This window comes from Apostichopus japonicus, chromosome 12 (assembly GCF_037975245.1).
Source record: "Apostichopus japonicus isolate 1M-3 chromosome 12, ASM3797524v1, whole genome shotgun sequence".
Taxonomy (NCBI): Eukaryota; Metazoa; Echinodermata; class Holothuroidea; order Aspidochirotida; family Stichopodidae; genus Apostichopus; species Apostichopus japonicus.
Window position 1 is genome coordinate 23,139,296 of NC_092572.1, and position 19,207 is coordinate 23,158,502.

General features: G+C 35.8%; 1 protein-coding gene across 7 annotated transcripts in view; it reads left to right on the plus strand.

Annotated features, from left to right (window-relative positions):
• Positions 1–5,374: 5,374 nt before the first annotated feature.
• LOC139977617 (neural cell adhesion molecule 2-like) overlaps positions 5,375–19,207 on the plus strand; it is a 64,021-nt gene continuing 50,188 nt past the window's right edge. For 4 of the 7 annotated variants that reach the window (XM_071987058.1, XM_071987057.1, XM_071987060.1 and 1 more), the window contains exon 1: positions 5,376–5,544. In XM_071987058.1, the coding sequence (XP_071843159.1) occupies positions 5,487–5,544 (58 nt within the window). In that variant the 5' untranslated portion in view covers positions 5,376–5,486. Of the gene's footprint in view, positions 5,545–19,207 lie in introns of all 7 variants that reach the window. The other 3 variants (XM_071987053.1, XM_071987055.1, XM_071987054.1) reach the window with 1 other exon arrangement.

Here is a 19,207-nt window from a genome sequence, read left to right on the forward strand (position 1 = left end):
GTGACCTTTGACCTCCATAAAAGACCAATCTATATGTCATGAACTAGAAGGCTGATCTATACGTTATGTACAACGTTTTACATTCAAGCTTTACCTTTAGATGTATTGTATCTATAATGTTTCTAGAGTTTGATAGTTGTTAAGTTCTGTCGATTTAATTTCAGTTGGGAAAATATAAGATCAATTGCATGGGATCATGTGCTCAATATAAGATGGATCCCCACATGCCAAGTATCAGTTCATCCATGTTTTAATGTTGGAATTATTGAGTTAACAAAGTTGTCAGACATTGACCTCTAATGAGATCGAATGAACTTTGACTTCTACAAACAGCAATAATTTGTGGTAATTTGCACAGTTGATCAAAATGCTAAGTATGAAATCCATTCAACCTATTGGAATGCACACCCCAATGACATCAGGGCAGCTCCATCATTAAATGTTTTTAAGGCACACCTTAAAACTCACCTTTTTCGAAAGTAGTATTCTTTTTAAGCCTCCAGTCATATTGATTGTGTTACCATCTTGCCATGTTTTGATTGTTTTATATTGAAATTTATTTTCTATTTATGTTTTGATAGTCTTATTGTTGCTATTTCTTCGGCTGTAATAGTTTAGTATTTTAGTTTTATTGTATGCTGTCATATTTTATTGCTTTTGTCTTTAATTTCTGAATTTTATTGTTTTTTAATAATTATTGTTAAGTTATTTATTTCTGTGATTCTTAGGATGCAATATTTTTAGATTGTATTATTTTTTAGCTGTAATACTTGTATTTTTGTATCTTGTATTTTGTACTTGTATTTTGTAATACTTGTATTTTTAAGCTGTAATAGTTGTATTTTTTATGCGTTTCTGTGAAGCTGCTTTGAGATCATTCTTTTGATGTAAAGCGCTATATAAGAATAAATTATTATTATTATTTATTGAAAGATATACTGTTTACCTCTCTTAACCTGAAATGACTTTTAGCTACAACTCACATTGGTGGGTCCAGATACCAAGTATGAAGTTAAATCAAAGTTAAAACAACAGATAACCATCATTGCAAAGTTTCCTTTTGCCTTTGGCAAAGAGTAAAAAAGGAAGTTAAATTAGTCCTGAAATATTAGTAAAACTATAAGTGTTCTTTTATCTGTACAATATGTAATCACTGTTCTTGCCGTTCACGTACTTGTCAACTGAAATTGCAACACTAATAATTCTAAGTATGTGTCGTAATTGTGTTTATAGTAATGTAATATTTTGAGTTATTTTTTAGTCTTAAGTGTAACTTATTTGAGGAGTAATATTTGCAAATAAACTGAAGTTATGTTCACAGCTTTGTAATTTTGCGTAGCCTTTGTATTAATGATAATGTATGATACCATCATCTTAAGGCACTCTTCTTGATACGGTTTATAGAGAACATGTTATCATGTATTCCGAAATCCTCTTATGGCTCTTAATTTCCTCCGTAGTATCCTCAAAACAACGGTGGTATTATGAGTTACTTACGGTCCAAAAGCGGGTCCGAAGCCTTATTACTTTGAATAGAACGGAAAATCAAATTAAGCCGTGCAGTGCTATTCCCGTTTGCCTATGATTGCATCGGGCGTAAGGAAAGGGTCTTCCAAATCCCAGGATGAAGTGAATAAATAAATCAAAACTATGCTACCATACCTAATTAGCCTAGGTATCACACAGTATTACTGTCTTCGATTACAAATACTGTTCATGTTTTGCACTAATTCCAATTGTTCTTTTTGACGGGCATATAGTATCGATAATCAGAAACGACTCCCCGACGAAAACAAATCAATTTCAAATCATGATCCTGGTGCTCTAACGACCGCAGAATAGGTTACGTATACTTTTCACTTTTCAAAAAAACGAAACATGATACACTAAATTTTTGAGAAGAACAATATATGTAGGGATAAGCATGCAGGTGATTCTTGGGCACTAGGATGCAAGCATGTGAAATAGTAAGCCTAAAATGTAATTGTCATGTACAACATGTATAATGGGGTGTATTGCATCTGTTAATATACATGTTATCTAACACCGAAGGAACTGTCCAGTTAAATATAAGTGGAAAAAGGAAGATAAAAACGAAAGAATAGGGCGCCCTCTATTTATGGCTAAACTGGAATTGTGCAGTATCATTGTAAAAACAAATAGATAACATTTTGAGTAATGTGATTCCGTTGACCATTTGTACGTATCATTCATTTGGTTACCATTAAGCTTCGGTAAGCAGTTCACTGTGTTTTAACGCATCACATTGTCTTCAGGGACCATAGTTTAACTAATTAGTCAATGAAGTGCACCATATACGGTGTATGCCTATTCTTCCACGTCGTGAGAGGAATCTGTTACAGGCGAATTTAACCGATTGTGGCCAACGTTTTAAGATACCAATGCGTGCGTCGGGAGGGGGTGAGGGAATGGGACATTGGCTTCTACGACTGACCCCTGGTTCACATCATGAAATCTTTATGACATTCCTTAATTCGTCTAGTCATTCTCTCTTAAAAACCTTATCCTTACTCCCTTATACACGCCCGATGCCAATAGCAAATTAAAGTCGATATCCAATTTCGTTTTGGTGGTAGATTAGGGGGAAATTGTCACCTTTTACTCAGGTCGGTCCTTAGGGCCTTAGGCCCTTCTCGACGTTATTTGGGCACTTCAATAAGGGATCTGTCTATTGTAAAAAATTCATCGCAACCTCAATGCATTCTGGTTAAACCAAATTATTTACAAGTCTTCTAGACTTTGACTTCTGGTTATTTCGGAGACCTTTGACCTCCATAAAAATACCAATATATGTCATGAACTTAGAAGGCTGATCTATACGTTATGTACAACTTTCAAGCTTCGCACTCAAGCTTTACCGTTGGATGTATTGTATCTATAAGGTTTCTAGAGTTTGACTTGTGTTATGCTCTGTCGATTTAACTTCAGTTGGGAAAAAAATATGATCAACAGCATGGATCATGTTCTCACTCTAAGTATCAAGTTCATCAATGCTTTAATGTTAGAATTATTGAGTTAACAAAGTTGTCAGATATTGACCACTGATGACATCAATTGACCTTTGACCTGTACAAACAGCAATCAGGTTCTTGTAATTTGTACAATGGAACAACCTGCTAATTATGCAATCTATTCAGGGTTAATTGAAGATAAACTGTTGAAAGAGTTTCAGACTTTAACCTCCGGACTTGAAACCACTTGTAATTGCGACTCACTGGCACTCACATAGATACATAGACACACATAACTCTACCATTGCCTTGGGTAAGGAATAAAAAACGAGGTAAAACCAGCCCAGAAATATTAATGAAATGTTTTGTATTATGTCCAATCTTTAATCGCCTTTTCTGCCAGTCATGCATCTGTCAACTGAAATAGTTATTAATACTTATGTATTGTATCATTGTGTTAATAATATATCAATCTATTGAGTTGTTATTTGTTTGGCATTTCTGTAAATCATTTTGTAAAATATGATATTTGCTCACAATTATTTTTTTTCACAGCTCATTATGTTTGCATCGTGTTTTATTATTTTTTTATTTGTTTTATTTTTTATCCTTTTTATCCTTCATGTTACCACCGAAAGAAAATAAGCAGTGCCAGAAATCCAAAATTATAATTTGTACTTTCTATGTCAGTTCTCTTTATCATAAAGTGTTTTAGTGCAACAAAAGTGAAGGAACTCAAAATGGGAGGCACAGGTTGATTAACTCAGTAAGACGTTAGTGAGTAACATATTCAGCCGGTCTATGCAGAAATGACCTACTAGGAATGACAATCACCGAATATCTCTAAATACACTACATTTTTCTTTTGAGCTTCTTCTTATTGCTCTCCTAAACATATGGTATTACAAATTAAACATCAATTTACAGCTGTGAATGAGACCGTTGCCATGTAAATACAACTCTGCATATCCTAAACTTGGAACCACGAGTTTAAAGGGTGTGAAGACTCGCGCACAAAGAATTGTCTCATGCCGGTAATCTGACCTAGTTTCGAATGAGTTGTAACAGAAGTGTTAGACACCACCATCGATCCCAGAAAATACACACACAGCTTGCTACCGTCGGTAATTAGACACTAGTTTACAGTCAATACATATAGCACGGTCAATACCCACAACACAGTGTACATAGCAGTGATGGACATCTCAGGTCTAGATAAAAGATAACAAGGTATTACGTTTCATTACTGTCTGCATTTTGTAGCGACACGAACAAAACGTCACTTGCAAGCAACGGAAAGTAGACTTTTTCAGATGCGGTTTGGGTCGAGTCTTCAATGACTGACTTTCACAGCCTCGTAAAGTAAAACAAACTGACAGGGGGTTAAATATAGGCAGCTGTTAGTATACTACTTGAGAAATTCCACTTTTGTAACTTCACGTCTTCGAAAATCAATACTGCTAAAGTTGTATCTGAACTGTGTCACAGCCACCCACCCTCACCTCGAGAAAAACTCGGATATCCCCCCACCCCACCCCGTGAATGGTTTCTTCTTATTACACTTCAAGAAAATTGTTAAAATCACTTTTCGTTTAGACCTCAGATCCAAGTTATTGTCTATAAATGCTCTAGAATGAATCATTGAAGTCTAAACATTTAAATTTGGGTGATCGCCCCCTTCCCCTAAACCCCAATGCGTTAAAATCATGAATGCAGTGGGGCGTAGGTTACGGTTGAAACAATAACAAAACAGTGCTACTACCGAATTTGGAGACAATGACCATAATACCAGACAGCTATCAAATTTATTTCGTGAACATACATATTCTGCAACTTCACAACTAACTGTTAGATACACTGGTCCTATAGGTTTTGGAATACCCAATAGATCCCAGGTCAATAGTTCAAAATCGCTTTGACATTTTAAAAAACAACTAAAACGGCCTTTATTAAATAAGCACGTGTAAAGTTTCTAGTTTCTTTTCCTATGTTTAGGTGTAATTTGGTGGGGGGGGGGGGGGGTTGTGAGTGTTTTTTGTTGGTGGCCTAGGCTTGATAAGCTCTGTTTCTGCCAGGTCTCCCCCCACTTCACATCATTTGTATATATCAATTGTTTAATTCCTATGGAATGTATTTGTAATGTATATTGAAATGTTATTTGTTCACTTTGTCTATGTTATGGTGAAGTGGAAATACATAGTTTTCAATTTCAATAAATCGTTCCACGGAATGTCTTCCATATGTTTATCCTAAATAATAGTTCACCCCATACAAAACACAATGTAATTATCAAATTGTTTTCAGACGAGCGTCCTCAATTTTGGAACCAGCTTATCCAATCCTGATACTACGTAAATGGTCAGATCAAACGATAAAATCAACCGTTGTCAGTTATATTACTCATTGCAATATTATTACAACCACAGTTGAACACCACATTACGGAGGCAAACAAGTGTTTAAAAACAGCGCGTTTTTTTTTACAATTTCTTTCGCCACACTTTATCTTACTAAAATGGATCACCGTTTTTGGATACTTGCTTTTCTAACTAGTACTATGTTTATTACGTCGGGTAAGTTAAATGTAGATTCCTGTAATATCTCCCAACCGAATCTTGTATTTTCGTTGACCAACTAACAGGTTTTTTGGTTTCTTGTTTTGACAATGGAATGTAAGTTACATTGTAACGTAGAACTGTTATTAGTTACTACTTAGGTCTATATTCTTGTACGTGTAAGTTAAACTTAGTTTCTAGGCCTAATATAGCATTTTGACCATTTTTTATGCAAAGTTCGATTAGGCTGCAAACAGTAGGGTTCAGGAGACAAGTAATAATTTTTTGTGACAAGACTTCGGCCTAGTTTAATTAAGTTACAGTAGGCCTAGGCCTAAAAGTGCTTGAAATGAACTAGCCTATGCCTAAGGCCAAACAGTTCTTCTAATTAGTCTATTGAAACTATGGAAGCAGCTAAAAAATGAAATGATGTTGGTCACAACAACCATTGCCACAGTTATAATCAATACTTTTATTTTAAACTAGTCTAGCATTACGCTTAAGCCCTCTCAGCTAGATTTACTGTAGGCCAGGTCAGGTCTAAGTGACATAACCGTAAACATTAGTCGCAGGGCTAGGCTAGGTCATTGTTGTACACGTTTGTTTTTTCTTTCTTAATGTTAATTGAAATTTTGGTAGAATTGAATGAATGTTTTAACAGTCCTATTCTAGTAACCTGCTTAGGCCTACAGTAAGCTTTTCAGTTACAGTGGCATGGAAAGTCCCAAATTATTTTCCTTAAGCATCTCAAGGTCAGAAGAAATGCTAACCTTTGGTCACATCGTACTGTTGGAAAAACTCTTTTATAAGGAAAATACATCAATTAGGTGATTGAGGTATGTCTCACAAAGATTTTTATTACAATGGCCTCGTTGAAGTTTTTGCTTTCAAAACTCATTTTGGTAAATATCATGTTGGAAAACTTCTGCCACCACATACATGCCAAGTTAATAATTCAGTAACTTCATCAAAATCTTCTCGAAAGACTTATTAATGTACTAACAGTAACAGCAAAGCATCAGTTTTCACTTCAAAATTGGTTCTTCTTGAATGAGATAGTTTGAGTCAATTACCGTAACTCATTGCAACACAATATTGATACAGTACATGTTAACAATTTCCTGTATTACTAGCAGTACTCTATTTAATGAGATTATAGTGCAGTGTACTTGGTATCCTGAACAACTGAATGGATTGGACTCTGAGCAGGAAATTAAGACACCGATCATTGTAACAGCTGAACAAGTTATATATATACGGTTTCTATGGTTACTATCGTTTCTATATATATACGGTTTCTATGGTACACCATAATTTAACGAAAAAAATGTGAGCACTATAAGGTGACGGTATGCCAACTATGCAGCATGACCCAGTCTTCAGTACTGGATTAAGAAACATTTTTCCTGCAGTCCTGGAGTAGCAGTACAAGTTTCAAACTATAATATAAACATTGCAACTAACAGTTCCATTTACTCAATGCTGTTTTATCTTGACCAGTCCACATGCAAATAAGGGAATGGGATGTATTAGTCTGGCAGCAAAGCTGATACTGGCAAGGACTAGAAACTTCTTCCTGATTGTATGTATGGAACTGAATAACATGACATGTTTCCTTACTTCCCCTGGAGACAAAGAAATAGTCCTGATTTCTATCCAGAGGGTCAGAATATCTTAAGTGTCCACTACATTAAGTCTACATTAAGTGTACATTAAGTGTAAATGTTAAGTCTTCATTAAGTATACAAATGTCTACGTTAAGTCTATGTTCAGTCTACATTAAGTCTGCATGAAGTCTAGGTTAAGTCTGTATTAAGCCTACACTCTGGTCTATGTTATGTTTACATTTAAGTATATATGTTAAGTCTATGTTAAGTCTACACTAAGTCTGTGTTAAGTCTACGTTTCGTCTACATAAAAGTCTTTTGTTAAGTTGACATTCAGTCTGATGATAATGAAACCACTGTTCTATGTATGAGGGTCTGCAAAGTTTGCAGCAAGCCCCAATGGTAGGTTGAGAACAATTGTCATTGGGTAGCATTGGTCGGTTTGGTCCTGATATCTTTTCCAGCAGTGAGAATAACTATCTATCTACAGTTATTGTAGCTTGTATGTCCTTATCAATAGTCTAAGTCACATAGAGCTGTTGTGCATTCTGAGTACTGGTTCTGAAGTTTCACAGTGTGACCTTAGTCCTCATGGAAGCGCTTGGGCTGAAATATTCGAGATACCCCTTCAAGATATTCATTCAAGATACCCATTCAAGATATTATACAGTACTTAAAATACACAGAAACATCGATACCAGGTAGTACATGTATTGCAATGATGTTTAAATATGCTATTTGCACTGTTAATGTCTTGGTACAGTCGGCCCTAGTGTATGTACCAAGATGAGCCAGCTTGGACATCAACAAGAGTCCTTCAAACCTTACCTAACAGTTTGATCTTGATGCAAATCTAAATTTTAGAGCATTTTTTTTTAAATTCTCTCTTAGTCACCGTGTACCCTCCACATATGCATCCCCTCCCCCTCCCCTCACTCTTTTCCTCATCATCCCACTCCCTTCCATCCCACACCCATTCCATGTTCTCAAGCAACATTGTATTCACCATACAGTACTGGCACACTGTATTCAAGTACAGTACATAAGTACTTTTAATCTATGGTTCATCTTTCCCAACACGTAACGTACAGAGTCTGTCACAAGTCATTGAACAACAACTTTGAAATTATGATTTCAGCAGCTTTTATAGTTCACTATATTACTCTCTTATGTATAGTGCTAATATATATTACAAATTCCATAACATTTTTTTCCTGGTAACACCTGCTGTACCAGCAACTCTTTGCTCTGGAGTGAAATTTGTAGATCTATCTTTGTTATTATCACACAGCAATGTTATCTCTCTCGCTCTCTCTGTTGGAGGAATTTTGCAATCAGATTTTTGAACACAAGTTTAAAGTGAAATACAGTAGTACTACTAGAAATGGGGACCTTCGAAGTTTCTGCTTAGGGCGCTGTAATGTCGGTGCCAATGCGCACGATCTATACTGTTTCAGCATGATCACCAAAGGTGTATCGCAATCTATGTCCTAGGTCAGTAGTTGTGGAAAAACATGTTACAAAAGACTTCGTCTTTGACAGTAATTATTAGCAAACCTGTACACTGGTTAGTGATCAACTACAGTGGGAATTTAAAATTAAAAAAAATTCCAGTTTATAAATTTCAGAGAAGATATACAGAAGGTTTACTGACACTTTAAAGCTGAAGCTCGGGCTAAGCGGAGAACTGTAGATGTGAAATTGAATAGACAGTAGCTGGAATATGTCACACTCTGTGTGAATAAGGGAGTCGGGTGGTTAAGTGCATGTATGTATTTTAGATCCTCCTGCAAGCAGAAACTCGCGAAGAAGACATCAATGTTGGCTTATCAAAGTCGCAAGCTGAGCGAAGTCAGTCTCGTAGATTTGTATTTAACGTCCATGATTTTGAATTGTCAACAGCTCTGTAACTGGATGACATACATTGATCTTGGAGTGACTCGAACTCGGGACATGTTATATGATTGAAAGGCACCGGCGTTAACCACTGAGCTAACACTCCACAGATGTGTGCCCAGGATTGTCGGTCCGTCCAAGATTCCTCATTTGAGGAATTCTCTCACCTTCAGTATGATTGCTTGACTCAAGACAAAAAGTCTACAAATGTCAGATAATGTTTTCTTTATCCCTTCTTAATATAACTTATTAATTTTGGGGATATTTTGAGAATAATTTATCAGGACTGCAGAATTTGTATATTTAGTCAACTATAGTTTACAACTACAGTTCTCCACATACTATGTAACTAACATATGTAAACACCCTTAATACTGTATGCTGTTGTTGTTTCAAGGCTAGAAAACATAATCACAGACTGCTAGTTTCAAGGCTAGAAAACATCACCACAGACTGCTTGTTTCAAGGCTAGAAAACATCACCTCAAGCTGCTTTTTATGGCTGTACAATTTGTACATAAAATACTGTCAAAGTTTCTCAACACTATGAATCCATTAGCTTTGTTGTGTCTGTAAGTAGCTATTGTAATGTATAGTGTGAACAGTGAATGATTGGAGCCTACAATCTAACCCGCCTGATAAGTGTACAGGTCAATGGTTCTGGTTCACTGATCTGGTAAAATATTAATATCAAAGTGATCTTATCCTATTTGTAAGTAAAAAGTTTGTGTTTAAATGTGTGTCTTTCTTTTGCCCTACATGTAAGTGTTGATTGTGCGGTATACATGTAAGTGTTGATTGTGCAGTATACATGTATATTATATATGTAGGGTTTGTTGTAGAACTAGGCATCAGTACAGACTAACAAAATACATGTTCTTGGTCTCCCTGCAAACAGAACTTTGTGAAGAGGTTTTAGTAAAACTTAAATCCTAATGAAAGCCCTAAGTTACATGTTTATTGAGCCTGTAAGTACTGTTTGTACAGTAAGAAACTGTGCAGTCAATATGTTCATTTAGTGCTGTTTGAAACCTGGGAAATTTCACCAGCAAAACTTAAAGAAGTTTATTTCGGATTTCAAAAACAAAATTTAAAAAATTGGTTTCAGACTAGAGTAGTGTGCAGCATGCTGATTGGTTAATGTGTATCACCATGACAATTAAATCAGTTCTCAAGCATCCAGACTGCCAAACTAACATGTTTCCTTCAAATTTAGTTCTTTAGATATCTTACAATTGACTTTCCATCTACTCAACATTCTTTGCCCAGAAATCTCTTCAAATCAGAACAATGAGCTCTTTTCATTGGACGAATTGACCAAATCCTAATGTGGTGACTAAGCTAGATGATTTATGGGGTCATAAAATGCCAAATTTTTCCTTACAGTGTATAGATAGAGCCCTGTACCACAACACCCTCCCTCCTTGCTAATATTACACAAACACCAGGAAAGTGACTTCTGTTGTGGACAAAAGAATTCAGACAATGCTGCAGGATTAAGTGAATTGATTGCAGATATTATTTATGCTATTGACATATTTAAGGTTTTGTGGGGAGGTCAATGGGTCTTCATAATTGCTGGTTGTTAAGTACTGTGAATATATGTGGTGGGTGTTTAATGACAGATAATTTGTGGTTCAGATAGAATTATTCTATCCTGAGAGTTTAAAAACTGATATATTCTTTTTTAAATTTCTTTGAACAATATGAGCCCTCTCTCAGGGGTGTACATTTATTCCAAAATTTTAGGTGAGCTACAACTTGCTCAAATTGTTTAAAATGTTCTCAAAAGTACATTATATCTTGTGTTTGCAATTTTTATTTTTTAGATATTGGAAGCACCTTTCATTATCTGACAGTAAGGAAATAAAAATAAAAAAATTATGAAATATGAACTGAGCGAGTTATGATGTACCCTGTGCAGTCCCTACTGTATGCACTTCAGGTACAAAATATCCTGTAGAAACAGTCAAGAGTTGAGTCATTTATGGAACATTTGTGGAATAGAATTGCCATTTCATCGACTGACTTTAATTGCAATGTTGTTACAGTACAGTATGTACAGTTAAATGGTACATATACAGTAAACATTTATCTTGTTGCATTCAAAACTGTGAACTTGAAGTAAAGTTTATTTCCATATTTAATACAGATTAGTGTGTTAGATGGACAAGTCCACCTATACTCCTTAGTCTCGATTAACATACATTCAGTTTGACATTTTAAAGTGCATTAGTTTAATAGGGACCTTTGATTTATTACCTGCTCCCTTTGGTTGAGTACTATCTCCAGTGATGTTTTGATACAGGTCTGTAGGCTAAAGTTTATGTTGGATTCTGTTGTGGTTTTTATGCACTGTAGACATACAGTAGGCTATATATACTGTACATTTCAAAGGCAGTGACTAACGTTTGTAGTGCCTGAAGGAAAAGTGAAGTGCTATGCAAGTGTTTTGATTAAGTTTTGTATATCATTGTTTCAGTACTACTGTTGATAGTCTACACGATACAAACAAAAGCATGCTGTTTACACTGTACTGTAAGGTAACACTGTCCTTACTAGTACAGTACTTAATGACAGTGTACTGTGTGCCTGCCTTATTGCACAGTGTACTATAGTATGTGGAAAGGTATATATTTCCCATTGTGCGGCAGACAATTGATATGAATTGTATGCAAAATATTCTACACAGTTTAGTGTCTGATTCATAATTCTATACACACCGGTGGTTGGGGGTGGCAACCTTTTCTATAATTTACCCGGTAAAGTGGGTCATACAGCTGTACTTAGGTGGCAAGTCACGACCGATATTTTTCGAAGGCGGTTCTGTACTTTCCTAAATTTGATAATATTACATTATTATCGTTGATTTAATAATAAACTCCAAATGTGGTGAACATTGATTGAGAATGCTTGTAACAGTATACTTGTCAAAGATGTTTTGCTGCATAATTTATCATAACTGATGTATGGCATACTCCTTCACTTGTTTGTAAGAACAGAGATTTACAGCTATTTATTCGTAACCCATCGCAAAATGATACTGAAAATTGGCAATTTGCTCTAACAAATGCAAAAATATGTAGCAGTTTCAGTAAATCATAGAATTAATGTTAGACAATGTGTTCAAAACTGCCAGCAAAATTAAAACACTAAATCAGAAGAATATTTAATATTTTCGTGTTGGATGAAGCATCTAGACATTGTGAAGACAGGTTTAAGACAATTCTTCACTTTATTGCGGGTGGTATTGACATCATTAACTCGGCATGGGCTGTTGTTTTGTGTCACCAACTCTTCAAAATCTATTTGTCAATCTCCACCATTCAAAATCCTGAACAGTACTGCACTAAACTCTATACTATGGGTCTGTCAGGAGTTGAATCTAATTAGATTTTTCATTTCATATTATTAATAAAGTATTGCTTTCCTCCTGTTTTGATCACCTCAGTTTCCAAAGAGAGTTTGTCCCAGGGAGTAAAATTTGCTGGTTCTTAGATTGGCGTTGACAGATATAGTACAGCAGCTCAAAACGTTTAGACTTACAGTACTGCCAAAAGCAAGATAAGACATATTTACTGAACTGTTAATCCAAACGGGAGCTTGTTAAAGTTTACAAATGGTGTCAAATGACTTGTAAATATCAATTATGATATTTCCTTATGTTTGTGTATGTACAGTACATAGAGAGAGAGAACAGTTATAAATGTACTGTTTTAATGTATCTGTTTTTCAACTTTTTTGATTCATAATGTTATGACAGTAATTTCAATTCTACTACTAAATAAAAGTCAGTTGAATTTAATTAAAACTGAAGAGCAAATTTTTCGAACCTTTCAATTTTGCAGGTAGTTGAGCTGCAACAATATCAGTTTGAATTTTCTGTTCATATTCTTTGTTGTACATAGTACAGTCTACGTGTTGTACGTGCTACTGTACTGCATGGAGACTGTACTGAACATGCTCACAATTAGTTGTCAAATTTTAAATGAAATGACTGTAATCATGGAGCTATCCCAGTTTATAGCTCCATGCTGTAATAAAACGTGGCAGCCTGATAATTTTGCAAAGTTCAGATGGTAGTCGATCTTTCGGAGTACAGAGTTATTGAATGAAGGGTAATAAATATATATGATGGTGAGTTGATTGTTTCTGCCTGAACAACAAATTTTTTTGGCGGGGGGGGGGGGGGGATGTCAGTCCATTGGCTGTAAGGTATATAAGATGCCCTCTATGTACAAAATTATGGGGTCTTTAAACTAAGTACCCTTGACAGAAGAACAGGTCCTAATGCCAGGGAACAATTCATCCGGTATCTCATGTAGCAAAATGAGGAAATTGCTTTGTATTGCAAAGCAAAATTTATGCCATGCAAAATTGGGAAATTGCTTTGTATCGCATATATGCAAAATGCTATGCAAAATGGGAAATTTGCTGTGTACAAGTGCAAGTTTTTGTACACAGGAACCATAATTATTTTATTAGAGACAAAGTTCAGAACCTTCAAAACTACTATAAATGCAAACTTTGAACACTAAAAATTATTTCCTGAATTTCTGTCAGAAGTCTGAATTGAGTCTGCTCAAGTTTGTGCCCCTTAAATTTGTGATTTTCTGAGAAATTATGGATAGATTCAAAATCTCATACATACAACTTACCCCTCTCAAATGGTTTAATCCCCAGCCTCCTCCCCCTCCCCCCCCCGCCCCCACCATGCGCCTCCAGCTCTGACAATTCTTTTATCTTGCCAAAATAAACAAGCTTCTGAAAGGATTCTTCCCATTTTCTTAAAATTTGGAACTTAGAAGAAAAGGAAACGGTGCAATATATGTGCTTTTTACGTGCAAAGAAACGGACACGGACCAAAGGTCAACAAAACCAAAAACAATCCCAGTCTGTTTAACAACCACCAAAAACCCAACTGAAAACCCACAAACAGAAATCTCTCACTAACCCACAAATGTATAAAATATAGCGTTTAACGTGACGTGAAAAGGACAGGGACCCAAAGGCTAAGAAAACCAAAACAATAAAGCTCCACAAACCAGCCCCAAAAAGCCAACACCAAACCACAAACAGAAAACCCCCAACCCATATTATGTAAGGACCACAATGTGCAATATATTACATGTTCCACTGCACTGTGTTTGATTCGCAAACTACTTACTTACAATACAGTACCGTGCTATCCAATGACTGTACTACAAGTGCTAGAGGTTCCACTGTAATGCACTGTATTGTATGTTTGTGGCAGCCCTGGATATCATACAGTAGTAACTGACTTGTAACTTAGATATATCAAAGAACTTTGGGTTCTACGATAAAAGCAAACCACAAAGATTGAAAATAACAGCATGGGAGAAATTATGGAGAAAATACAATCACATTAACAGCACTGGTAATTTTAAATCAACTGAATCCGCCCAAAAAAAGGAGGGAAAAAACAAGGAGACAAATTGTGGAACAAAGATCTGAGGTCGAAAGAAACGGGGATGTTATGCTCGCCTCCTCCTCATGTTAGGCAGCCTTTAAACAAATCAAAAAATGTTTCTGCTACTTAAACCAAGACATCTCTCATCAGTTTGAAGCCTCTAATCCATTTAGTTCTCCCCCCCCCCCCCCCTTTTCGATGGAGATCTAGGAACACATTCTTTATTTTGTATCTAGCCTGGTGTCCTGATCCATTCCCCACCAGAAGGACACAAGTTGGTACCTGAACCTCCATCCAATCAAATCCGCTTTCATATGAACTTGTAAGCAATGAGTCATTCGGGAACAGGCAACAAAGAAAGCCATTGTGGCAGTAACATTCCATGGATTCCAACATGTTTACCTTATCAGTGGTAATGACAGATTTAAATCATCCATGAGTCCAGTTAATGTGTATTATAAATAAAGCTGAAGTTTATCAGGAGGAACTGAAGTAGAGATCTCTATTAGTTAACACATACAGTACTGTAACCTATGAAGAGAGAGCATGAGGTGGGGCATGACGCTCCAGCAATTAAGAGTATTGGTGGAAACATTACAACCTATTTATGCAATTACTTGTGGTCAATAAATCTTTAGGTTTAAGTACTACAGTCGCACATCCGTGCCAGGGGTGCTAGACTTCTGCTTTTATGTGGGGCCAATACTATTCTTGGGAAGGGGGGAGGGGGTTGGGGGGAAAGGCATGACCTACTTTCTTAAGGAAAAATTCTTACCATTATATGTTGGGGTTTGACAGATCTGTATGCCCCTCCTCCTCTTCGACAGCTGCTTCCACGCACAAAACTTGAAGAGAAATTAATTGGTGACATTTAGCATCAGTCACAGTCTATATTAATATGATGTAAAATGGTACTCATCTATCTCCCCCTCTCCTTGTCATCTGATGGAGGTGAAAGGTCGTCGTTCGTGGATATTATATACTGTTCCCAATTAGAGTTTACATCTGTATGCAAAGTTGTAAGTTACGTTTTTATCAGGCTACAAAGAATGCGACCGAAATATATATAACAGACATTCATAACCATGAAGGTTAAACATGTTTCTATTACCTCAGCTATTTTACATATAATGTACAGTTATGTACCCATATCAGTGGGTAACATAACCTAATGTTCCCTGCAGTAATATTACTAAAGAAAACCACCTTCTAGATCTGTCTTCTTCTTTTTTTGGCCTTTTTTTTCCTTTTAAAAAAACCTTTTTTCAACGAAAAGTTTGAAACGTGGATTGAAATTGCAGTCTCCATACTGTAGGTCTTGCATGTGAGATCGTCTCTTCTGGGAGATCGAAGGATGGAAGAAGCTAAGTGAAGCTTGCTCAACTTCTGTACAGTACTTGGATGAGTCAGGACTTTCAACTTCATCCATGAACCTCAAAACTGAAAGTTAAAAGAGATGCTGCAAGCATTTTGACTAAATCTGGTTTCAAAAGGACTCAAAGACTGTTACATTGAGCAGGCAGGGTAGCAAAGGCATTAACATACATTGCATAATAAACCCTCTTTAATACCTCTTAGAATTTAAGGTTCTTTTCCAGGAGTATCTTTAGGATACTTACTTTAAATAGTCAATCTTGCATGTTTTGCCCCTTTGTTAAATGTCCTGTGACTCACACAAGAGGCTTACAGTATTATTAAACTGTACAGATGAGGTTGGATTGAGATGAGAGTTAATTCAGGTCTAGCTTTATAGCTGGAAATCTAATGATTCCCCTGCTTTGATCAATCTCTCTAGGATTTGCCTGGTTTAGGTAGACTTAGCATGCCAGATCGCATTAGGGTTATCATATCTGTAAAGATGGGTTAGATCTTCAATTGTCCTCAACATTCAATGGCTGCGAGAAATAAAATAAAATTTTCCCCCGCAGCAAAATGTATGAATCGCCTAAATTTGGACAACTAGACCTGTATCAGCAGGCAGCAAGTATGGTGACCAGTTCGCTAAATCCCTTTCTAGCCAAAAAATTGTTTAAAATTTCATAATAAATTCTTATTGGTTATGACATCAAGTGTACATGCATTAAAAAGTTGGAAATTTCAAAAATATTAAAATTATGCAAAAATTGAAATAATAATCCACAATTCGTCAAAGCGATTTTCCTAAAGTATATATAAATATAGAGAGATGATTGGTTGAGGAATGAGGTAGGAATTTAATCAAGTTTTTACATTCCCTTAAATTTATTAGTATAATAGATTTACAGTGCTATATAAGCATAACAAAGTACTGAAATATTATAGTTACAGTACGTGCTTAATTAATTCATATGCATAGAAAGCGGGGCGTTTTGACATGGGCTGAGCCTGTTTTCACATACATTCAAGAGTTACAAAGTTTGAACTTGCACCACTCCCACTGTACAGATCTAGATACCATCCACTATAATGATAACCGATATGTATGTAAAACCCTTAGCTATTGACAGTTGCCAACGCAGATCTCGTTCTGTGTACATCTGTGCATTAGTGAGGGTTGCACGTTGGTACAGTAGGATTCTTGTGAATACTCGTGCAAGCTTCGCCCCCCGATGGCAAGATAAAAGAATCTAGATAACTTGACAGCCCCGGCAAGTTTGTAAACAGATAATGATTCTAAAAAGAACGGTAGTACCTACAATGAGATTGTTTTAATCGGCGCCAAAAGTTAAGAATTCTAATGTAAAAAATGGGGTGTCTTTGATATAATGGTCCCAGATGGTATTAAATGTAAACAAGTGACTCATATATACAGGAAGGAAGACTTCAGCTTTTCTGTGTACATCACATTTTACCCTTCACACTCTCCCCTGCCCCAGCCCAACCCAATCCCACCCCAACCCCCTCCCCCTGTTCTCATCCATTACCCAACCTCTACTTGTGAGCAGTGCAGTTTTATAATTTAATTAGCTTCAATATATTCTCCATATTGCTGAGATGTCTTTTATAATTCATTAGCATGTAAAGTTTCTTCCATTCAGGTAATAAAGATAATTTAATTAAAAAAAAAATATACATGGAAAATTGCCAATTCGGTGGTGAAAACACAATTAGTTCTACTAACTTTGATCATTGGACATTTTTATTGTGATTAAATATTCTGTTGCTTTGGTGGAAAAAAAATAGAAATTATGAAGTAGTCATCTTGATGTTGTTAACTACTTTTAAGATTGGGAGCTAGAAAGTGCTTATAAGATGACCTTTATCTGACCTTCTAGCATATCACATTCTAGCATATCACATTCTAGCATATCAACTAGCAGATTAATAAATTGCCGTCAGTGATTTTATATCCATTAGAGCTCTGTACAGTGTTAAGTTCCTTTCACATTAATAGACGCTGCTGCAACACGATAAAACATGTTGAAATCATTTTATTACTTTGAATCTTTCACACTAAGCCTTTAATTGATCCATGCATTATTACTGTCCCATGTTCATCATGAATGGGTTGGGTATATATACATGTTAAATAAATCAACACCAAAAGTCCCAAGTCTCTGAGGTTATATTGCATAATATGTTTGTCTGTTTGAATGATGCTAATTGGTACAGGTCTATGTAGCAGTACAGTAGTAATATATGGAGTTTCAACCTTGTTGTGTAAATCCCACCTGCACTTTATACTTACAAGTGTTAAGGTGTGTTTGCATAAGATCTGTTGTGTGCTATCCTCCACACTAAAAGTTATCATATGCACATTACCTCATCCAGTCAACAATCTACTGCTATCAAGATCTCAAATTTCGGTTAAGTTTTGGCTCCATTTCTCTCCTTCTTCAACTCAAATTCAAATTTCAAACTGTGTTGACGTCGCACACCTTTCCTCAACCAGCTTTGTTCTCGCTTTGATTAAAAGATTGCCAAAGGGCAAATACATACATAGGAGCTCTCTCTTTTGAAACTAAAACCACATGTTGCTATTTCTGGGTCATTTAAAACAAAATTTTGAAAAAAAATGTCTGGTCTTTTTTAAACTTGTTTGGGGATAACTTTCCCATTAAGTCAGTTTTGTGTTTTTCTTTCTTTGTCTTAAACATGAACTTGCCTGTTCTGGTTCATGTATGTCTGAGGTAATCCATCTGGACTCTTCTGTAGGGGATTGGGGACACTATATATCTACTGTACAGTGTTAATAATGTTTAATGGTACTACTGTTGACCCGCAGTGATGTATTGATCATATATGGTTACTGGCATCCAGGCATGTACAGTACAGTAACTGGTAGGCTTCAATCTGGCTAATAACTCAAATCTACATCAGGGTTAAGACTCCTCCTTGAAAGTTTGAGTAGCTGATCAATTCAGAGTTGAGTAGCCACTCCTGCTTTTATTGAAATCAAAATTAAATTTTCTCTAAAAGCAGCTTTTTTTGGGGTTTCTTTTTTCGAGTTGAAAATGTCCACAGTAAAATCTTACAACAAAAGTTACTGATTAGTTTGTTAGGCAGGTGCCATATCAAGTTTAAGTGTTCAAAGCCAAAGTTGAAAATTTTGAACTTTGAAAGCCAAAGTTGAAAATTTTGAACTTTGTAATTTAAGTGTGTTTTATATATTTATACAACCATGTACTGTAGGATAAGTGTCTTCCTGATGAAATGTTGAGGATTTCATGAATTTCACCCAATCACATAATTTGGTGGAAAAATCTAGAAGGAATTCGTAGTTTGGTTGATTACAATCCTTTTTTTCAAGAAATACTCATATGTTTGGA